The 19,099-nt window shown below is 42.1% G+C and overlaps 1 protein-coding gene across 1 annotated transcript in view; it reads left to right on the forward strand.

Annotated features, from left to right (window-relative positions):
- Positions 1-19,099, forward strand: part of C14H1orf21 (chromosome 14 C1orf21 homolog) — a 233,203-nt gene that overhangs the window by 80,561 nt on the left and 133,543 nt on the right. Inside the window, exon 2 of the mRNA XM_043923080.1 lies at positions 4,452-4,670. Coding sequence (XP_043779015.1) covers positions 4,577-4,670 — 94 coding nt within the window. The 5' untranslated portion in view covers positions 4,452-4,576. The remainder of the gene's footprint in view (positions 1-4,451; positions 4,671-19,099) is intronic.

A 19,099-nucleotide genomic window follows, 5' to 3' on the forward strand; every position in this document is an offset into this window, starting at 1 on the left:
AACTATTGAGCCTGTTTCCTGGAGCCACTGAACCGCAATTACAGAGCCCAGGCGCCGCAACTACTGAAACCCACGAGCTTTAGAGCCTGTGCTTGGAAATAAGAGAAGCCACCACAATCAGAAGCCCTCACATCATGTCTAAAGAGTAGCCCCCGCTCACTGCAACTAGAGAAAAGCCCGTGCAGCAAGGAAGACCCAGCACAGCCAAAAAATAAAGAAAAATAAATAAAAAGATGGTGTGATATTAATTTAGTACATAACATAGTGGATAGGGATTTGCAGCTTCTAATTTCATGATATAGGATAATATAGCCACTCAGCCATTTGGGGAGATTTTTACACAAAGCTTTTGCCTAGAGAATTCCATGGACAGAGGGGCCTGGTGGGCTACAGTCCATGAGGTTACAAAGAGTCATTCACAACTGAGCAACTAACATACACACATGTGCGCTATTAATTGGACCCCATGTTTTTGAGCTGCCTGATGATCTACATCTCCTGAAAGGCAGGAGGAGAAGGGGACGACAGAGGATGAGATGGTTGGATGGCATCACCGACTCAATGGACACAAGTTTGACTAAGCTCCGGGAGTTGGTGATGGACAGGGAGGCCTGGCACGCTGCAGTCGATGGGGTCACAAAGAGTCAGACACGACTGAGCGACTGAACTGAACTGAACTGATGATCTTCAGTTCAGTCGCTCTGTTGTGTCCAACTCTTTGCAACCCCATGAATTGCAGCACACTAGGCCTCCTTGTCCATCACAAACTCCCGGAGTTTACTCAAACTCATGCCCATTGAGTCGGTGATGCCATCCAGCCATCTCATCCTCTGTCGTCCCCTTCTCCTCCCGCCCCCAATCCCTCCCAGCATCAGGGTCTTTTCCAACGAGTCAACTCTTTGCATGAGGTGGCCAAAGTATTGGAGTTTCAGCTTCAGCATCAGTCCTTCCAATGAACACCCAGGACTCATCTCCTTTAGGATGGACTGGTTGGATCTCCTTGCAGTCCAAGGGACTCTCAAGAGTCTTCTCCAACACCACAATTCAGAAGCATCAATTCTTCGGCACTCAGCTTTCTTCACAGTCCAACTCTCACATCCATACATGAACACTGGAAAAACCATAGCCTTCACTAGACGGACCTTTGTTGATCTTACAAACAGATTATTTAGTTTTTAAAAAACCATCCTCAGTGAGACTTGGTATTAGAAGACCCCATCGAAGAGATGCTTCAGTTGAATTCTCAGCCTATGATCTGTGACTTCAGAAGTAAATAACATGCTGTTAATGACAATATGTGAGAACGAGACTGTCTGCTCGGTGCCTGGGTCTCTCCACGCTCATTTGCACCCTAAGCCTTCCCTAAGTGGGGTAATTTCAGGGGCGTGAATGAATAGATGATATGGGAGCTGGGATGAAGAAAACGCATGGAAAAGTGGAAGCTAAAAAAATATGCTTGGATTTATGTGAAAGGTAGTAAGTACAAACTGAAGGGAAGCTTTCTTTTATTTAAAAAAAAATTTATTTATTTAGTTTTGGTTGCACTGGGTCTTGGTTGCTGCCCGCCGGCTTTCTCTAGTTCAGGTAACTGGGGGCTGCTCTCGTTTTGCTCTCCAGTTGCGGTTCACGGGCTTCTCTTTGCAGTGGCTTCTCTTGGGACCGAGCACAGGCTGTAGGGTGTGCGGGCTTCAGTAGTTGCAATTCCCGGGCTCTCGAGCACAGGCTGGGTAGTTGTGGCATACAGCCGTGGCTGCTCCATGGCACATGGGATCTGCCCAGACCAGGGATGGAACCCACGTCTCCTGCATGCACAGGTGGATTCTTATCCCTGGACCACAAGGGAAGCCCCAGGGAAACTTTGAGCAGATGATGGTGGCAGTCGGTAGGGGTTCATTTGTGAAGGTCTCCTCAATTTGAGGTCGCAGTTGGATTCACATAAGTAAGAGAATTTTCAGTAGAAATGAAACCTTGAACATTACATCAGACTATGAAGGAAATGTCGTTTGTCGGGGAGGGGGGTTGGTTTAGTGATGTTTATTCAGCTGTGGTCAGATCTCAAATCCAACTTTTCTTGACATTCCTGATTTCAAGGCTGAATCAGGTACCTGTGGGGTGAATTCCCCTGTCATCCTATGTGATTGGCAGTTGACTGTACCACATTGTGAAACTGGTCTTTCTCATGATCTCCTTTCTCTGAGTGTTCATGTTCCTATAGGGACAGGGAGGAGACTGGTCCTGTTTATGTTTCTACACACAGGGTCTTCCAAAAACGTGTCTGTCACTTAGTATTTTTCAGTAAATATCTATTGAATGAATGAATGCACAATGGTTTTGTGCGGAGTCCTGATGACATAGTAAAAAACTTTCCCCAGTACTCCATGGTTCATTTTGAGAATTGTAGTTCTTCTGCCTCTCAGATAATTTCATAATTATCTCCTTTGAAATGGACAAAATATTAAAACATATTCCTGATAAAGTTGTAAAATTGGAAAACTTCACTCTTAAAATTAAATTACTGCAAATAAAATACCTAGTGTGTGTGTTTCAAAAACAAATCTGCACCTAACTGTGATTTGGAGAGAACTCATTTTGACTGATCGTGCTTTTTAAAAAATACAATTAAATGAAGACTTCCCGAGTCATCACTTGAATTTTAAGTGTCTAATTAGAATCATATCTAATCTGCTTGTTAACATGCCCCTCGCTTCCATGCCTGAGTAACAGAGAAGTCCTTTGACAAGTTTTTAAACAGGTTTTATTTTTGTTTGCCCTCTGCAATGTGATTTTCATGTGACTTCAATGTTTCAAATTCAAGTAAGATTTGTGGCTACAAACACAGCTTTTAAGACAGAAGAAACAGTGCACAATGCTTTTGGGGAGAAGCAAAGAATAATTCACATCTCAGATTCTTACATTAATTTCTTGGGTAGCTTGTGAAGCTGTCCACACAAAATAGGAATGAGGAAAAGAAAAGCAAGAGGACTCCCAGAGAGGAGGGTTGTAAACTGTCTCTGAATTCCTATTGTCCTTCAGGATTTCGCTAGGGTTTCCCACTCTGCTTCCTGTTTTCACTTTGTTACAAGGAGGCGGCAACAGATGAGGTTTCCTCTCCACTTCAGGTTGCTCTCCTGTGTATGTGTGAAGTTGTTTTCCCACATTCCTTTGGAAAGTAAGGAATTCATTCTGGGAACCCACCCTGTCGCCTTACCTGATGATGCAGAATGAGGGGGAGGTGGACCCTGAAAAGTGCTGCCGGGTAGGGCAAAGCCGCAGCCCTTGGCAGCCCTTGGCAGCCGCCTGCTTGGAAGGAGTCTTCTCCCTTCTGCCTGTGGAGCTGAGTCCTGTCTCCACTTCTTCTTGTCTTGTGTTTCAGTACTGTCTCTTTAAACTGAAGTAGGTTGACAGAGTGGATTCGAATGCTACTAATTCAGTATCTCTCAAAGTCTTCTCAGATTTGGATCAAATGGGCTTCCTCTATCTTGCGACATCTTATAGTTTATCTTTATTAAATTGGGTAAAGTTAGCAAGGCTTCCTCCAGGCCCTCCACAAGCCTCAGCAGTGCAGTCCTCTTCCCTGCCCCACCCCCACTTGACCCCTCTGAACACACATGTGCGCGCACACACACCCCCACACACACACACACTCTGTGCTCTTCCACATTCCGGTGTCTTAGCTCAGGCAGTTCTTCACATTTGGATGATGTTACTACCCTTTCAAGCCTGGCAAGTTTCTACCGAACTTTAAGACACTACAAAATATCACTTCCTCTTTTAATTCCTGCCTTTGCCCAATCACAATTTAATCTATTTTTTTGAAATCTGCATTGCCATAGATTCCTGTGATATGTTTATCATGGTACTTAATACACTGTATTGTATAGGAGTTTTTTAAAATGTCAGTACATCTCTCCCATCTCCTTCCTTCCCAGTGTCGCCTCAGTGACAAAATATTGAATCATTTTATAGAACCTACCAGAAATGCATAAACTAGCCCATGTTCCAGCTCAGTCCCTCCCAGCAAAACTGGAGTTGCTGGAAAGAACTGGCTACAGGGCCAGGTGAGAAAGATGGAGGACTCTCCCCAGCCTTCCGAACTCGGTGGATCTCATCCATGTGCTCACCTTCCTCTGAAGGTTTCTGAGATTCCAGAACATTAACAAACCTAGATGGCCCTTCAAGCTTGTATGCAGCAAGTAGGAGCGCTCAAGTATTTATTAGAATAAATAAAGAGAAATGTTTTATGTGCTCAAAATGTCCAGCCACGTGTTGTGCAGGGCACAGGCCTTTCAACCCTGCTTTCCGAGCAAAGGGTGAGATGAGAATGACCCATGTCGTGTTTCTTCTTCGGTGCCTGATCACACCCCATCCAGTGGACTCAGGCAAGAAACACTGGGGACATGGAGACACGGGCTTCATGTTATGCCTTCTGACCTAGCGCTTTCTTCTTCCAGGTGCACCCATCTTGACCGACTCAGCAAGAAGGTGGATTTTCCCTGTGTCTAAAGAAAAAAACATGTCCCCGTGTCTGTAGAGATGATTTGCAGTTCAGCCCGGCTGAAGCTGACCGAATGAGACTATGGGCTGTGCCTCCGCCAAGCATGTTGCCACTGTTCAAAATGAAGAGGAAGCCCAGAAAGGGAAGAACTACCAGAACGGAGATGTGTTTGGCGGTAAGTGCCACTGAGCTTCATTCTCGGCCCCCTCGATCTAGGCCTTTCGTTTGTTCGCAGGAGTGAGTAACTGCAGTGTCATGGTGTTGTTCCATGTGACGGGGGAGCGGGTAAAGGGCCGATGCGATATGATAAAAATTGATGCAGATCTTTTTACACTGGGTGGTTTCATCATAATTTATACCTGGAAGACTTTGAGGAGGACCATGGAGGTTTTATACAGAGCTCACATTTAAATCAAGCTTTGCAGAACTCGTAGGACTTAGGTGTATTGGTCAGTGGCCACAGGTGTTCTGGTCCAGAATTGTGGGACTGAAATGTGAAGGTCCAAAAATGGGTGAAAATTTAAAACTGAGCGAAAGTGGTGTTTCTTGAAGTTTATTGTAAGTTTATGTGAATTATAAATCCTCGGATCCAGAAATACAATTGCAGTGAATTTAGAAATCATCTTTTAACCATCTCTGATGATTCATAGTGAGTGAGACTATGCAGTGCAAAGATCACAAAGTGCCAACCCATGGCCACATCTGGATTTTCTTTGGCCCCCAGAGAATTTTTAAAATAAAAAGAAAGACAGCCTTTAAAAATCAGGATGTTTCACACAGAACCCCAGATTTCTTGAGAAGATTTGGCAACACAGATTTTCCATTTCCTGAGGCAACAGTTGGCGGGGTGGGGTAGAAGTTGCCCACTCAGTCAGACAATGTCTCCAGTAAACCACTAAGCTTTCCCTGTGAACGCACAGCAAGCCCTGTTCACTCGCCGATGTTCCATGCCTTGCCATTCACAGGTTTTGAGTTTGCCTAATCTTAAGTTTGTCAAGATCAGTGATTACCCTGATGAAGAGTAGCTATGTGTTTGTACCAGGTTCCAGTTAGTCAAAGAAGATGAAACCATTTTTGCTGAATTACTATAACAATAATACCCATTGACATTTGTATGGCATTTTTATTCATAAGAGCACTTCTTCATCTCTTATTCGTTAAAGAATCTTATTGAAATAATGTTTACATGTAAACAACTCAAGTTGCACTATTCAGTCTCTGTCAAGAGCTTCTACGGCATTTTAGTCTCTAGCTTTTGATCCATTGCAATGGTTGCTTCAGTTCCCTGGGGAAGAATTGGGAACACTGTGGAAGGGATAATGCTCTACTATAAGTAAACTCATGTATATGGAGGAAGACAGATTCCCTTTGGTTTGTTTTAAGGAGATGTATTTGTTGCTAGAACAAACTTGCTCTAGTGGTCCCTACCTATAGAACTGAGAACTGTGGAGTGATATATGAACATCTTAACACATTATTGACAGGAGACATCACTGCATTTTTAGACAATGATAAAATAAACATCACTGTGCAAAACTGGTAGAGCTTAAAATTGATCAAGTGTTCTTTATACAACTTGACTGTCATTATCATTCACATATTGCTCCATTACGTTTTTGTTCCAACCTTGTGTATATCATAAACATAGAATTTTCAAAAATGACACATTGAAAAATTTTGAGTGAAGAGGATTTTTCGGTGAATTTTATGCAGATACTTTCTCTGATTATCTGAGTGACATATATACTAAGTGTCTCAGAAGATCATGGTTTTCAGAATATGGTTCTGATTCAAATGATGTAAATATTAGACCAACAAAACGACAAAAAATACTTGGTGATTCATTCTGATACAGAAAGTGAAAAATGAAACCCATGGTGCTGGAGAATGTTCCTTTGCATCTACAGAAGAGTGGAGTGAAGACAACATTTCACAAAAATTAGAAGACTTTACAGGTGTGTCAGTTCTAACTATTGAATGAAATAACCTGTGAAGTGTTAGTGAGAAAAAATTTTGACCATCACTCCCCCCCCCCCCAAAAAAAAAACGCCAGCTGCAGTGTTAATTTCTGCAAAAATCTCCTGGTCAATAATGAGTTAGTAAAACTAGAATCCAGATCTTTGAAACCACACCTTCTGGGCAAACAGCTAATAGGAATTAGAGTTACGACTGTCACTCTCAAAATTGAACTTTTAAGAGGAAATAATTGAGTATCAGGGATTTGTTTAAACAAACTTCTATGTGAGATTCTGTGTCATTGTCATTTTTGTAATTAGAGCTACCACTTACGGAGCCTCCACCATATGTCAGACAGTGAGAAGCATTTGCATTCAGTTTCATGTTGAATTTTCACAACAATCCTGTGAAATCTGTGCCGTCCCAATTTTAGAGATTTGGGAGCCGGAGCACAGTGAGACTAACCGGTCCAAAGCTGCTCAGCTACTAAGTAATACAATCAGATGTCTCTGACTCCAAAGTCCACGAACCCTTCTCAGTGTCGTGGCTACTTCCTATCCGTCTTCCATTCTTTAATGTGAAAAATTATTGACTAGCTGGTACATGATGTGTCAGGCCCTTTGCTAAATGCCATGGAGGATACAGAGATAAACCTTGCTTTCTAGGACTTTATAAGAGGGTGAGGAAGTGTTATGAGGCAGAATAAGCCAAATACCAGAAGAGGAAAAGACATACATATCATGATAAGAGTCAGAGGGATGAAGAGACTACCTTAAAAGATGGGATCAGAACAGATTTCTTACAGAGGTGACAGCTGAAACTGGCCTTAAAGGATGGAGAACCTAAATCTGTTGGATAAAGAGTGTAGGGAGAAACTGGATGAGGAAAGGCTAAAGGTGATGTGACATATTCAAAAATTAAAAGTAATCCCCCAAAAATTACAAAATCAAGTAATCTAGATTTTTTAAATTGAAGTATAATTGCTTTACACGATTGTATGTTTCTGCTGTAGAGCAAAATGCATCAGCCGTATGTGTGCATGTGTATATCCCCTCCCTCTTGAGCCTCCCCCGACCCCCTCAAGTCATACGGTTTGAATGGAATATAAAATATAAGTGAGAGGAAATTGGCTAGAAAACTAAGTTAGGATTATATTATGGAGAACTTTGAATACCAAATCATAACCTATAGAAAGATAATCTTGGACTTATTTAAGATTTAATGATATAATTTAACCATAGTCTATATATATATAAACCTTTTTATTTTGTATTGGGGCATAACCGATTAACAAACAAGGTTGTGTAGCTTCAGGTGATCAGCAAAGGGACTCAGCCATACATCTATGTGTATCCATTCTCCCCCGCAATTCCCCTCCCATCCAGGCTTCCACATGACATTGAGCAGAGTTCCATGTGCTATACAGTAGGTCTTTGTTGCTTTTCCATTTTAAATAGAGCAGTGTGTACATGTCAGTTCCAAACTCCCTAACTATCCTTTACCCCTGTCCTTCCTCCCAGCAGCCATAAGTTTGTTCTCTCAGCCTGTGAGTCTCTTTCTGTTTTGTAAGTTCATTTGGTGACACTCAATATATTGTATTTTATTTTGCTTGGCAGTGAAACCATCTGACCATTCATTTGCTAATATGGTTACAACTTTTTTTTTTTTTTTGGTTACAACTTTTATAACCAAGAAGACTTTCTGTTGTTCTAAAGTATCGTGTGTAGTTTGCAAATATTGGCCTCTAATAAAGGAGCCTTGTATTAGTCAACTATTGCTGGGTAATAGACTGCCTCAGGATCTCAGTAGCATTCAACAATAAGCGTATCTTTCTTGATCACAAGGCAGCTGGTCAGCTGGGTGGCTCTGCTCCACGTCTCAACTTCCTCCTGGGATCCAGGAGCCGAGGGGAACATGCTCTTCGTTTTCAGAAGGGTAGAAGTGCAAGCAATACACGTGATGCCTCTTAAGCTTGAACTTGGACTTGGCACACTGTTGTTTGCACCCACGTTTTATTAGCCAAATTGAGTCACATAAGAGGGTTCAAAGACAGAGGGCAAAGAAGTTCATCTGACCATAGCACATTGATAGCAAGGGTATGGTTGTAGAAAAGGGTCAAGAATTGGGGCTAGTAATTCAGTCTACCCCATGCCTGCCTAGTCATTGCTGTCTGTGTGACTCCACACAGTCCACACCACCAAGTGTGTTTAAGGTCTACGCCAGCTTCTCTTTATCCCCCCAGTACTCACAGTGATGTTTTATTCACTCCAGCATTCATCATCTTTTTGATGTCAACATTTGTAAGTTTGTGGCATGGTGTTACATTAAAAAAAGAACACAAGGAGAGAGAAAGAGAGAGCTTTGTGTTCCAGTCAAGGGAGACGGTTTTCCTAGTCCTTCCAGGTTCTGGGAGTAGAATTGTCAGAATCCAGTGTGAACATCAGTACAGGTATCCTAGATGTTACTGAATGCTAGAGTCTGAATATGACAAGAGAAGGTCCTATCTGTTTCTCCACTTGAATTAGCTTGCAAGCAGAAGTCTACAGAATGCCAGTAGAATCACAGATCGTCACAGGTGAATGGTAGATCAGACTCACTTTTAGCCACTTGATACCTTTTGTCACCCATTGTTTCAGTAATCTGCTATCACCTACAAAGGACCCCAAACTTAGCAGCACTGATTTATTATTTCTCCTGATTCTGTGGGGTGGCTGGGGTTCATCTGCTGTCTTTCTGCCAGGGCTCCAATCATGCTTCCCTTGTGCCCCAGATGGTAAAGAATCTGCCTGCAATGCAGGAGACCCAGGTTCAATCCCTGGGTTGGGAAGATCCCGTGGAGAAGGGAGTGGCTGCCCACTCCAGTATTCTTGCCTGGAAAATCTCATGGACAGAGGAGTCTGGCAGTCTACAGTCCACGGGCTCACAAAGAGTCAGACACGACTGAGCGACTAACACTTTCAGTCATGCAGTTGCATTCAGCTGGGAGCTCAGCTGGGCTCAGCTGGGCTCAGCTGGCCATGATGGCTTCAGATCTCTCTTTCCATCAGGTAGTCACATTTTCATGAGGCGGCTAACTGCCCGGAGAAGAAGTAGAAGCTGCTAGCTCTCTTAAGGCCTGGGCTTGAAAGTCCAAGAATGTTGATTGTGCTGTGTTCTCTTGAGCAAAAGCAAGTCACAAGACCAACCCAGACTCAATCAAGGGAGCACAAAGGCTCTCCATTTCTTGAGTCTGACCCTATAGGCAAGGGAAGAATTGTTGAGAGCCATCTTTGGAGACCAGTTACCACACCCATTACCAGAGGCCATGAGAACTCATGACTGGGCTGTATTCCATCCTGAACAGTTACATTCTGCTTTCTAAATCATGCCTCTATTTTCCACTGAATAAAGAGGCCTCATCCACTTTTTAAAAGCTTAATGTTTTAAAGTGTTTGAAAATATTATTACCACATGTTGTGGGAGATTTGACAAAGTCTGTGAAAGGTGGCATATTTGGGGATGGCTCTGAAGTATGTGTACACACACACATTCGATCCTTTTCCTAAAAGTGTTCATTGAATTTTATAGCCTCTAAGGGCATACTGGGGAGCATTGATAAGCCATGTGTTTTTTACAAATGATTCAGTTCAGTCGCTCAGTCGTGTCTGACTGTTTGCGATCCCATGGACTGCAGCACGTCAGGCCTCCCTGTCCGCCACCAACTCCTGGAGTTTACTCAGACTCATGTCCACTGAGTCAGCCATCAAACCATTTCATCCTCTGTAGCCCCCTTCTCCTCCCCTTCTCCTCCTGCCTTCAGTCTTTCCCAGCATCATGATCTTTTCAAATGAGTCAATTCTTCACATGAGGTGGCCAAAATATTGGAGTTTCAACTTCAGCATCAGCCCTTCCAATGAATATTCAGGACTGATTTCCTTTAGTATGGACTGGTTGGACCTCCTTGCAGTCCAAGGGACTCTCAAGAGTCTTCTCCAACACCACACTTCAAAAGCATCAGTTCTTTGGTGCTCAGCTTTCTTTATAGTCCAACTCTCACATCCATACATGACTACTGGAAAAACCATAGCTTTGACTAGTTGGACCTTTGTTGGCAAAGTAATGTCTCTGCTTTTTAATATGCTGTCTAGGTTAGTCATAACTTTTCTTCCAAGGAGTAAGCGTCTTTTAATTTCATGGCTGCAGTCACCATCTGCAATGATTTTGGAGCCCCCAAAGTAAAGTCTGTCACTGTTTCCACTGTTTCCCCATCTATTTGCCATGAAATGATGGGACTGGATGCCATGATCTTAGTTTTCTGATTGTTGAGTTTTAAGCCAACTTTGTAATTTCCATTTATGTGAAGCTCTTTGCTCTCTGTGATATTTTGGTTATTAGGAGACTGACCACTCCAAATGTATGGGACAGAATAGCTATAGAATATTCCACCATCGAGGATCAAGTGATGAATGGGCATCTTGCCTTGTAGATTTCATAGGAGTTTGTTGACAAAGAACTTTATTACTGACATATACCTATAGGCTTTCCTTCACTTTAAATATAGAGGTATGTGCTTGCATCCGTGCTAAATAGTGTCCAACTTTTTGTGACCCCATGGACTGTAGCCTGTCAGGCTCCTCTGTCCATGGAATTTTCCAGGCAAGAATATTAGAGAGTGGGTTGCCATTTCCTGTTCCAGGGGATCTTCCTGACCCAGGGATCAAACCCATGTCTTGCATCTTCTGCATTGGCAGGTGATTCTTAACCACTGTTCCACCAAGTTTTAAATCTAAAGTTGTGTCTCAGCACCATGGCCCTTTCATAAGTAACATCCAGACCAGGAAGTTCCATGTCCAGATCGGAAATTTCCTTCCCTCAGTGGTCGGGTCAGACATGAAGAATGGTCAGCAGATCTTCTGAGGTTATTCAGAGGACAGCTGAGCATATTGCCAAGACCAGCTTGCAGAAAGCAAGTGACCAGCAGGCTCAAGTTATCAGAAACTAGTTAAGCAAGTTCTGAGGAAAGCCAAGTGCTTATTGGATTTCTTTCAACCGTCATTCACTTAAACTATTAAAGTAGGTGCACAGAACAGATTCAGGCCTTATTAGGGAAGTTTACATGTTAAACTTGAGATCATTATCTCTTCCAAAGCCCACCCTCCATGGGGAAAGCTGTTTAGTTATATTGACTTTCCTATTTGCATGAAGGTTGCCATCATTCTTCCAGTAATGTAGGCTTTAATCTTGAAAAGGCTTTAAACTGGAGGCCCTTGTCTCTTCCAGTCCCAGATCTGTAAATCTCATTCTCCTAACAGCACTTTTCCTACCTCTAGCATCATTTAGGTTGTTGTAATCCATAACCCAGAATAGTGCAAGGTTCTCTGAACTTATGCTCCATTAGCCCTCTTTGTTTGCCTGCTTCTTTGCTTTGTTTTTAACTCTCCATTTTTTTTTTTTTTTGCACCTGTAAATTGTCAGACTGTACCAGATTTTTCTAAAGTAGTCCTTTGTCCTTGTTTCACTCTCCCACTCTAGAACTTTCTGTTGCACTCAGTTCTTAGACTGTAAAATCCTAAAACCTTAGTGAACATTCAAGACCTCTGAAGATGGCCTTTACCCTCTCACTCACTTTGGCAACTTGTTCCATACTCTGTCCCTCATGTTCTACAGCCAGAGGGGACAGCTCACCCTGTAACCACTTTGCATACCTCTGTGCCCCAGGTCAAGTACGCTGTGATCTCTACTTGGCGTGGGCCCTTTGCCCACTTTCATCTGTTTAAATCCTGCTCTTTTTCCAAACTTCCGTGAAGCTTTTCTGGTACCTTCAGAAAGAATCCCTTTCCTGCCATCCCAGAATACATTTTATTTGCTTACGTATTTGGTTTACTTGTTTATATGTCTAATCTCATTATTTGTGTATATGTGTCTTCTCTCTTATAAGCTTCTCTCTTATGTGCCCCTGGAGGCAAGGACTGTTTGACCTTGAGAGGATGTGGGGTTCCAGAATGCCAGGAGCTGGAGGCAGAGAGACCATTCAGGAACTGGGTGGGCCCTGACCATGCCAGCTCCCTCCTTATGATAAGGTGGCCTTGACTGATTAAGGGCCAAGATGGTCCTGATTATTATATATGTTCCCTTAAGTGAAAGTGCTTAGATTATAAGAGTAAATTCTTCTGGAATGGTGGTGTATAAAAGAGCATCAATAAAGCAAGAATCTAGCTGTTTTCTTTCACATGGTCTCTATACTGCTGTGTGGCCTCAGTTCTGGTCTGGTCTTTGGCCACATAAATTGAGAACATATAACAGGTGTATGTGTGTGTGCATATGTGTATCTGTATGTTTGAGAGAGAGAGAGAAAGGGCAACCCTGTTATGCCAATCTGTTTCCTATCTAAAATACTGTTGGGTCCAACTTCACAGATTATGGTGAAGATTAGATGAGGAAATAGATTTTTGTAGAAATTCAAAGCAGTTTGAAGCAGATAATAATTCAGTGTTTCTTCCTGTAATAATTTCTGGTTGCATGAAGTGAAAATTAATTAAGGATTAATTGATCTGTGTTTGTGAGACAGGAATGGAAAAAATCATGTTTTAAGTCTGTGCCATCTAATATAATAGCCACTGGCCACATGTGATAATTAAGCATGTTAAATAAGGTTAGTCCTAATTGAGATATACTATAAGTATGAATTGGGAGTTGGTGATGGACTGGGAAGCCTGGCGTTCCACAGTCAATGGAGTCACAAAGAGTTGGACACAACTGAGCAACTGAACTGAACTGATAAGTATGAATTACACATGAGATTTTGAGGACTTAGTACAAAAAAGATAAAATAGCTCACCAATTTGCCTTGGATTACGTGTTGAAATGATAATATACAGAGTTAAACAAAATTTATTATTATTTTTTTTTTTTCAGTGCAGCCAAAAGGATTTTATTTCATTTTTATGTTCATTTGGAGTTTCCTTTTTGTACATAAGAAAATAAATATTGGATTTGTAAAAGAATTTACTCCAAGCTGATGATCAGCTCTAAACCCTTTTCTTTCTTTTTTTTTTTTTTTAAACATTTATTTCTTTTTTTTTTTATTTTTTATTAGTTGGAGGCTAATTACTTCACAACATTTCGGTGGGTTTTGTCATACATTGATATGAATCAGCCATGGAGTTACATGTATTCCCCATCCCGATCCCCCCTCCCACCTCCCTCTCCACCCGATTCCTCTGGGTCTTCGCAGTGCACCAGGCCCGAGCACTTGTCTCATGCATCCCACCTGGGCTGGTGATCTGTTTCACCATAGATAATATACATGCTGGAACTAGCTACCCAAAATTTATTATTAAAATTAATGCCACTGTTTTCTTTTTACTTATTTAATGTGGCTACTGGCAATGTTTAACTCACTGACATGACTCACATTATTTCTATTGGATAGTGCTAGTTTAAGTCACTAGAAGGTAGTGTTGGTGTTTACAGTTTCCTTCCCATTCAAGTTTCAGTTTTGGAGTTGATTTACTATTGAATTGAAGAAGAAAGGGGTTCGACTGAGGAAGCAGCACTCATTTTCTGCTTTGACTCTCCAGGTGGGAGATACACACAGGTGAGGGCCCAGGAAACTCAAGAGAGACAAGACTGGGAACCAGCCTGGCAGACGAAGAAGAGCAAATTCTAACTTGCTCATCTCTCAATGCTCATTTGTGGTCATCTTTAGCTGCATCCCCTGACACTTTGCTGCTGGCCTACAGAAGCTTCTTTTGCCTTCTGAAGTTATTTCTCAAAGATCATACAGGACATCTTCCCCTCAACACACACTCACTTTTTTTTTTTTCAGTGAATGGGTAAAGAACCTTAAAAGCAAAAGTGTTTGATGAATGTATGCTAGAGCTAGGTCACAGTCATAAAAGCTAAAAAAAAAAAAAGAAAAAAATTTAAGTCAGGAAAGCAAGGAACCTGATCCTGGCTTTAGCCGTTGAAGATTCCAGAATGTCTTGTGCTGAGCCTCAGAAAGGTCCTAAAGGCGTTCAGTGTACCTGGCGACTTGTGAAATGCTAGAAGTCAGCCCACCTCAGCCGGGAGTTTCCACCTCACACTTCCAAAGGGAAAGGGCTTAGGCCAGTGTCTGACTCAGAGAAGGTCTCAAAGTAGCTTAGTTTCATTTTCTGCTGTTTCTGGGCCCTTCTGATAGGTGTTTATCACTTTGACAGGAGAGAGGAGACAAGCCCAAACCTTGAACATGTAAAGGATTGTGAGTTCCCGCCTGCCAGACAGGTTTCTTCCAGCTACCCCACTTCCAAAGTGTTGTCTTTGACAAGGAGCCCCCTCAGTGTCTGAGTTTCCTCGTCTACAGTGTAGAGGTGGCAGTGGTGTCCTCCACTCGGAGCTGTGTTGGAGGAGCTACTGAGTTAACGACGGGAAGCTCTTAGAAAGACGCCAGGCGTCATTAGCAGTCCAGCCTTGGTTGTACACAGGAGTAGACTGATCCAGCCTCTTCACTTTGGCCCCTCGCCCACCTCGGAACAGACCGCACTGGAATGCCACATGATGCAGAATTTAATCTAGCTGAAGAACAGTCTGAATTTCTGCTTGGAAAAAAATTTTTGTGACAGAAAGTCTCGAAATGTGCTATACTTTCTATATTTAAAAAAAAGAAAAATCCAAGTGCTATTTTTCCTTCCCTTGCCAACCACATCATGAGCCCGTTCTTTTAATATTAGAAATAGAGGTAAGCTGACAAGTCGGACCGTTTGTCACTTATTGCTACGAAGCAGCCTGATTGCAAGATGAGGGAGCCTCTGAGTTCTCAGGTGCCTTCAGCAGGGACGTGCTGGCAGGGCCCTTGGAGGCGTCCCTTCAGTTTAGCGTATGGAGGGTTTTCTTCAGTTGCTCGCTTGCCCCTCCTGGTCTTGTCTATAACTGCCGGGAGCCCTTCCTCGGGGAGGAAATAAGACTGGATGTGGCCCCTGGATGTGTCCCCGGATGTGGACACGCTGCCTGGTGCCTCTCGGCCTCCTGGTACCATCCAGCGGAAGCACAGAGGACCAGAGCTGTCAGCGAGGCTTGTTCTCTGCCGGGGGAAGTTCTAAAACAGTGACTCAGCCACAGAGAGAAGGTGGGAGGGTTTTTGTACCCATAGCACTTCTCGAAGTTATTTTCTCCCGAATGACATCACGGAATTCAGAAATTCAAAACAATAGCCTCTTCCTGGAATCCTGGCTGATGTGGCAGAAAGGACCTGTTTTGCCATCAGCATCTGCCAGGTAGCACTTACCTAGCAGCACCTGCCCGGCAGCGGCTACCTGCAGGGCACGCCTGGCCATCCCTGTCTGGGGCTTAGCCCTCACTTACGGAGCCGCATGGTACCTACCTTCTGCACCTGGAGTCTTACAGGTGGCTGTTTCCTTTGCCCCTGAATTGTTACTTGGCATCAAAGCACCGACTCACACTTTACAGTTTAGAAGACCTTTTCGCAGCAGTTATTATTGTAATCCCTACCTGATACAAAAGGAAAACTGAAGAGCCCAGCCAGTTCACTTAAGTAAAGAAGTAGGACTGTGGCTTAGAATTGAGGATGCCAGGCTCTTGACAAAGGGTGATTCCCTCTCAGGAACAATGTATCATCTTTGTCCTTAAATCTGAACCCACTTTTGCTCAAGAGTCTTTGTGAAGTGATTGTTAACTGGCTGCCTGAGCTCAGTCTCCGTGGTTTTTTGTTGTTTTTTTTTTCACAAGAGGATGTCAGGAGAGTCTGTGGTCGTTATTAAGGCTATTTTCAATGGACTTGAAGTTCACCGTGCACAGGCTTGAAACCTAGCTAATTGGTTTCAAAGCCTGGCTCAGTTACTCACTAACATGTAGCCTTAGCAAATCACTGAGGCTCTCCTTGCCTCAGTTTCTCCACCTGTATAGTATAGAGAATACAGTGCTAGTACTTACCTGCCTTCAGAGGGCTTAAATGTATCAAAGTATGGAAACCCTTAGATTAGGGCTTGCCACATGATATGCTCTGAGGGAAGCCCGTTTATTACCATCATCATCTGAGCAGTCTTTGTTTCCCTTGACTATGCTGGGGGAAAGAAGAATGAGTTTAGTGCAGATCAATTAACTATGATTTTCTACACGATACTTAGCTCTTTACCTTGTATTTTAGGATATTTGTATTCCTATGATTTGTTCTTTCTCTGTTTTGACCTAGACTAGCTTCTGCTCTGTATAACATATGAGAGTGTGTCTTTACATCAAAAGACTGTATGATTTAAGAGTGGTGAATATAATGTTATGACTATTGCTATAAGTTGTTGTTGTTGTTCAGTCGCTCAGTTGTGTCTGACTCTTTGTGACCCCATGGTTTGCAGCACACCAGGCTTCCCTGTCCTTCACCATCTCCCAGAGCTTGCTCAAACTCATGTCCATCGAGTCAGTGATGCCATCCAACCATCTCGTCCTCTGTCATCCCCTTCTCCTCCTGCCTCCAATTTTTCTGAGCATCAGGGTCTTTTCTAATCCGTCATCTCTTTGCATCAGGTGACTAGAGTATTGGAGCTTCAGTTTCAGCGTCAGTCCTTCTAATGAATATTCAGGATTGTTAGCAAATATATTTTCATTTATTAAACATAAATCTGTGTGTGTTATGTTTGTGTGTGTGATGTAATCCAGCATTTTCCGACTCTTGGATTTATCACATACAGTGAGGATGTTTACAGAAGGAAGGACATTTCTTTGTGAAGCACTATAGAGAAGCCAAGAGGCAAAAAACACAGATTATAATTGGACATATGCATTCAGAGCTGACAGAACTAAAAAAATGCACAAACTAGATACTATTTCAATTCATATTTTATTCTTTATCCATATTCAATTCTATTTTATTCTTTAAAATATGAATCATTTTATGGAATTTATATGAAATTATATTCATAAGTATAATATTACATTGAATTTCTAACTCATCCCTTCATACTAGAGTTTTCCAGATGAATCTAAAGAGCAAACTGTGAAATATGAAACCATAGAAGTATTATAGAAAATATGGATATTTTTATAATCTTAGGTTGTAAAATGTCTTCTTTGTAATGGCACACAATCAGCGCCCTAAAAGAGAAAGTTGACTATATAAAAATTTTAAATCTCTGAGCTTTGCAACAAACACACCAACTGCCGTGAACTAAGTTAAAAGACAAGTGTCAAAGTGAGTGAGACTAATATTTGCAATACAAATAGGGTTAAAATGACTAGTATAAATAGATTAAAACTTATTTAAAAAATTTTCTTAAAATCTATAAAGAAAGAACTAATACTCCAATTGAAAAATGGATGATGCTTGTGACCAGGCAACTGAAAAGGCAAAAATTCAAAAGGCCAATAAACATGCAGAAAGATATTCAACTTAGAAATCAAATAAACCACACCAAAAACCTAAAACAAAACAAGACATTTGTCACCACTCAAATTGGCAGGAACAGGCATCTGTCTTATGCCACAACTGGGAACGTCAAGCCAGAACAATTTTTCTGGGGCACCAAGTGGTAATATCAGTTCAGTTCAGTTCAGTCCCTCAGTTGTGTCCCACTCTTTGTGACCCCATGAACCGCAGCACGCCAGGCCTCCCTGTCCATCACCAACTCCCGGAGTTTACCCAAACTCATGTCCATTGAGTCGGTGATGCCATCCAGCCATCTCATCCTCTGTTGTCCCCTTCTCCTTCTGCTCCCAATCCCTCCCAACATCAGGGTCTTTTCAAATGAGTCAGCTCTTCGAATCAGGTGGCAGAGTATTGGAGTTTCAGCTTCAACATCAGTCCTTCCAATGAACACCCAGGACTGGTTTCCTTTAGGATGGACTGGTTGGATCTCCTTGCAGTCCAAGGGACTCTCAAGAGTCTTCTCCAACACCACAGTTCAAAAGCATCAATTCTCCAGCTCAGCTTTCTTCACAGTCCAACTCTCACATCCATACATGACCACTGGAAAAACCATAGCCTTGACTAGATGGACCTTTGTTGGCAAAGTAATGTCTCTGCTTTTTAATATGCTCTCTAGGTTGGTCATGGTACTATATATTTATTGAGATGGAAGGAAGTTCACAACATATTGATAAAGGGTTTTACACAGCATACCTTGCTTATAAATTTTGCATGTTTAAAATATATGTAAAATTCTGTGCAAGTCCATAAAAGAATCTCTGAATGACTGTTCACCAAAGCCTTGACAATGGCAGACTCTCTGTTGTGGAGTTTCAGGTGATTACTAGTTACTTCTTTTCTTTTTTCCTGTATGACTTAAATCCTTTATTGGTTAACATTTATCATTCAATACAACCATTTATTTTGATAAATAGAATTTTATGTTTCCATCTTCTGAAGGCCTTCAGTTGTGCTTTAAGGGTAATGTGAAATCTGTCCCAGAGGAGAAAGTTCTGTCACTGGAAATAGACCCAGGGCAACAGGGATTCGTCCGATAGACTTGTTTGTCCAGGTAAATAGATGGAGTCTGATCAGTGGTTCTATTTGGTTTCATTTAAAACCTAGCAGTTCGTTCAGTCTACTAAGCGTGTACTATCTCATGTGGCTTAGGCACTGTGCTAGGCACTGAGTCTATAAAGATGGATTAATCGTGGTCCCTGACTTTTAGGAACTGATATTGATGTGACAGATGAGCATCTCAGCAAAAGTATTAG

The sequence above is a fragment of the Cervus elaphus genome, chromosome 14, assembly GCF_910594005.1.
Source record: "Cervus elaphus chromosome 14, mCerEla1.1, whole genome shotgun sequence".
Classification (NCBI taxonomy): Eukaryota; Metazoa; Chordata; class Mammalia; order Artiodactyla; family Cervidae; genus Cervus; species Cervus elaphus.